At 43.2% G+C, this 3,741-nt stretch overlaps 1 protein-coding gene across 1 annotated transcript; it reads left to right on the forward strand.

Moving 5' to 3' along the window:
• Nucleotides 1-1,036: 1,036 nt before the first annotated feature.
• LOC117301700 (tenascin-R-like) lies at nucleotides 1,037-3,452 on the forward strand. The gene is made up of 2 exons (XM_033785726.1): nucleotides 1,037-2,420; nucleotides 3,052-3,452. The coding sequence occupies exons 1-2, from the start codon at nucleotides 1,037-1,039 to the stop codon at nucleotides 3,450-3,452; spliced, it is 1,785 nt and encodes a 594-aa protein (XP_033641617.1).
• Nucleotides 3,453-3,741: the final 289 nt, after the last annotated feature.

The raw sequence follows: 3,741 nt of genomic DNA on the forward strand, positions 1-3,741 counted from the left end.
GTAAACAGTAATGTCCAAGGCCCACACTTCGTGTATCACAACTTATATATCAAATAACAATCCTGTGAAAATTTAGGCTCAATCTGTCATCGGAGTCGGGAGAAAATAACGGGAAAACCCACCCTTGTTTCCGCACGTTTCGCCGTGTCATGACATGTGCTTAAAATAAATCCGTAATTCTCGCTATCGAGAATTGAGTAAAGCATTTACTTTAATATTCATCGACGTATAATTTCCCTGGTATGGATTGCACCTCCTCGCTTTAACCGTGTTTCTTATTTAAAAAAATCGTTGAATAATCTGCATGACGTGTCGACGTGTGATTCCCCTGGCCAATGGAGTATTGATGCATATCCTTTCTGTGACTCTATCGTTGAATATTCATGACGTGTTGACGTATGATTTCACTGGCCAATGGAATGTGTTATATCAAGTGCTACTTCATCAGCAGCAAGGTTCGATGAAGTCTCTCTATATTGGGCGCTTCAGGTATAAACTACCAAGGCTTGCGTTTGCTATTTTACACAAAAATCCAGACAGCTACATCACAACATGATCAAAGCTGCGTGTAAATCTGTATGCTACACTCGCCCAAGCTTCGTGAAGACGGAGGGAATAGTGCCAATGCATTTGCCATCAAGTTTGATCAATCACATTTTTGGGTGGATGCTGCGCACGAGAATCTTAACTACTTGAGTGTTGCACTATATTGGTGTAAATATAAAACCAAAATAATACTCTGTGTGTAGCTTGGATGCACTCACCACACATGATTACAGAGTGGTTATCTGATTGATTCTAACACAACACTGAACGGTAGGTTATTCAGACTGAACCTCACCATTATATTGTGCTTTGGTCAACATGAACTATTTCACAACATGAGAGGGATATGTGTTTGTAGTTATCGTTGTCGTCGTGGATGCAAACACCACATAACTGCACGACTACAACTTTTCAATCAATACTAAACGGTCTTTTACAGTTGGTTTCTGTAGGCCACTGAACATCACCATTCTTTTTATGCTTGATCAAAATGAACTATTTCACCATGAGAGACGCGTTTGCAGTTATCTTCTTAGCAGTTTGTGTACACGGTTGTCTTTCTGGATGTAATGACCGAAAACCGATATCATACTACAACTCGGCAAACAATCAGATCTTGAAGAGGCATGGTTTTCAGCGGAAGACTGTATCTTCTCCAGTGCTGTGTGGTCGAGACTGCGCCATCAGCCCCCAATGTCAGTCATTCAACTACCACCCCAGTACACATCTTTGTGTGTTGAATAATGCAACCAGATCCAACAACCCTGATGACTTGGTCCATCTCCTGGGAAGTGTCTATTATGACGAGAATGTGGACACTAAGTTTCTTATAAAAACTGAAACTACATCAATCGACGAAACACCCACGATTGCAGATAGCTACACTCAAGCACCGTCGACAACAATTTCCCCTGGCACTTCAGCAGAAATGACGAAACAAGTCACATCCTCTGCCGCTATTGATACTGGAGCACCGACGACACCGTCGGCAGAATCGGCATTACAAGTCACATCATATGCAGCTATTGGCACACAAGTACTGACGAAACCTATTTCCCTTGACACCGATGTACCATCATCTGCTGCTATTGACAATCAAGCACCGACGACATCAATGTCCCCTGACACCAATGTTACACCCTCTTCTGCTGATGACACTCACGCAACAACGACGACGACACCAAAGTCCCCTGACACTTCGGCAGAAACGACATTACACGTCACATCATCTGCTGCTACTGATACTCAAGCACTGACGACACCAATGTCCCCTGACACCGATGTCACATCCTCTGCCGCTATTGATAGTGGAGCACCGACGACACCGTCGGCAGAATCGGCATTACAAGTCACATCATATGCAGCTATTGGCACACAAGTACTGACGAAACCTATTTCCCTTGACACCGATGTACCATCATCTGCTGCTATTGACAATCAAGCACCGACGACATCAATGTCCCCTGACACCAATGTCACATCATCTGCTGCTACTGATACTCAAGCACTGACGACACCAATGTCCCCTGACACCGATGTCACATCCTCTGCTGCTACTAACACTCAAGCACCGACGACACCAATGGCATCTGACACTTCAGCAGAAACGACAAAACAAGTCACGTCAACTGCAACCTCCAAGAGCTGCAAAGAGTTACTATTATCAGGTACTGACAATGGACAGTACACAATCTACCCAGATGGTCTGCTAGAGGGCGTCCCGGTCTACTGTGACATGGAGACCGACGGTGGAGGCTGGATCGTGTTCCAGAGAAGACAAGATGGCTCTGTTGACTTTTACCGTAACTGGGCTGAATATCAATCTGGTTTTGGCGACCTCAATGGTGAGTTCTGGTTGGGCAATGACATTCTGCGTACAATAACTGGGAATGGTGAGTGGCACCGACGTATTGAGTTGACTGATTGGAATGGTTACTCTCGGTGGGCCCTTTACAAGAGGTTTGCTATATCTGGTGACGAGTACAGAATCACTGTCAGCTTATATGACACTCTTAGTACTGCAAGCGACTCAATGGCATACCATAACGGGTATTCGTTCACAACTAGCGACCATGACAATGACGCATACTATAATAACTGTGCAAGCAAATGGGAAGGTGCCTGGTGGTTTATATAATAACTGCTTGGATTCTCATTTCAACGGCCGATATTCTTTCAACCCAAATGTGGCTTACTACTGGGGGATTCAGTGGTTATCTGGTTTTGGGGTTGGCTACTCCTTTAAAGAATGCCACATGAAAATACGTACAAATAAGTACAAATAAATAGGTACAAATAACGACAATGGACAATACACAATCTACCCCGATGGTCAGCCAGAGGGCGTCCAGGTCTACTGTGATATGGAGACTGACGGTGGAGGCTGGATCGTGTTCCAGAGAAGACAAGATGGCTCTGTTGACTTTTACCGCAACTGGGCTGAATATCAAGCAGGTTTTGGCAGTCTCGATGGTGAGTTCTGGCTGGGAAACAATAACCTCCGAGCACTTACTGCCTACGGAAAATGGCAACTGCTTGTTGAAATGGAAAACTGGGACGGTGGGAAGTTTTGGGCGGCTTATGGAGAGTTTGCTGTTTCCGGTAACCTGTATACTCTGCATATCGGCTCATATGACACGAAAAGCACTGTTGATGATTCAATGCTTTATCATGACGGCTATCCATTCACAACAAAGGACCAAGACAATGACAATATCAACTTTAACTGTGCAGTTAGAAAAGAAGGTGCCTGGTGGTTCGAATCCTGTTTTAAAGCACACCTTAATGGTAAATATTACAACCACAGCAGAGTTGGTGACGGACAGGGAGTTCAGTGGAAGGCAATCTCAGGTGGCTTTTACTATTCCTTGAAGAGTTGCGCCATGAAAATAAGGGAAGTGCGTTAAGTTTCGTTTTCTTGTCGCAAAATTATCTGAAATTATAATTTAATAATTATTTAAATTGTTTAAATTGTAGTTGGCGAAATAGAAAATTGCACTTTTGTTTGTTGTTAAATTTAACACACGAGATTCTTCGATTAATGGTAGGTTTAAAACGTATTGTAAATATTTCACATTTTTTTATATTTGGTCTATATATCCTTAAAGCCATTGGACACGTTCGGTAAAGAGTATTGTCCAAGGCCCACACTTCGTGTATCACAACTTATACATAAAATAACAAACCCGTGAAAAT

Source organism: Asterias rubens, chromosome 17 (assembly GCF_902459465.1).
Source record: "Asterias rubens chromosome 17, eAstRub1.3, whole genome shotgun sequence".
Taxonomy (NCBI): Eukaryota; Metazoa; Echinodermata; class Asteroidea; order Forcipulatida; family Asteriidae; genus Asterias; species Asterias rubens.

What these genes read in the sequence shown, in the direction of transcription:
- LOC117301700 (XM_033785726.1), top strand. Translation starts at nt 1,037, where the DNA reads ATGAACTATTTCACCATGAGAGACGCGTTTGCAGTTATCTTCTTAGCA. An exon ending in GTTGGGCAATGACATTCTGC is followed by an intron (nt 2,421 to 3,051) that starts GTACAATAACTG and finishes ATAACCTCCGAG; the next exon opens with CACTTACTGCCTACGGAAAA.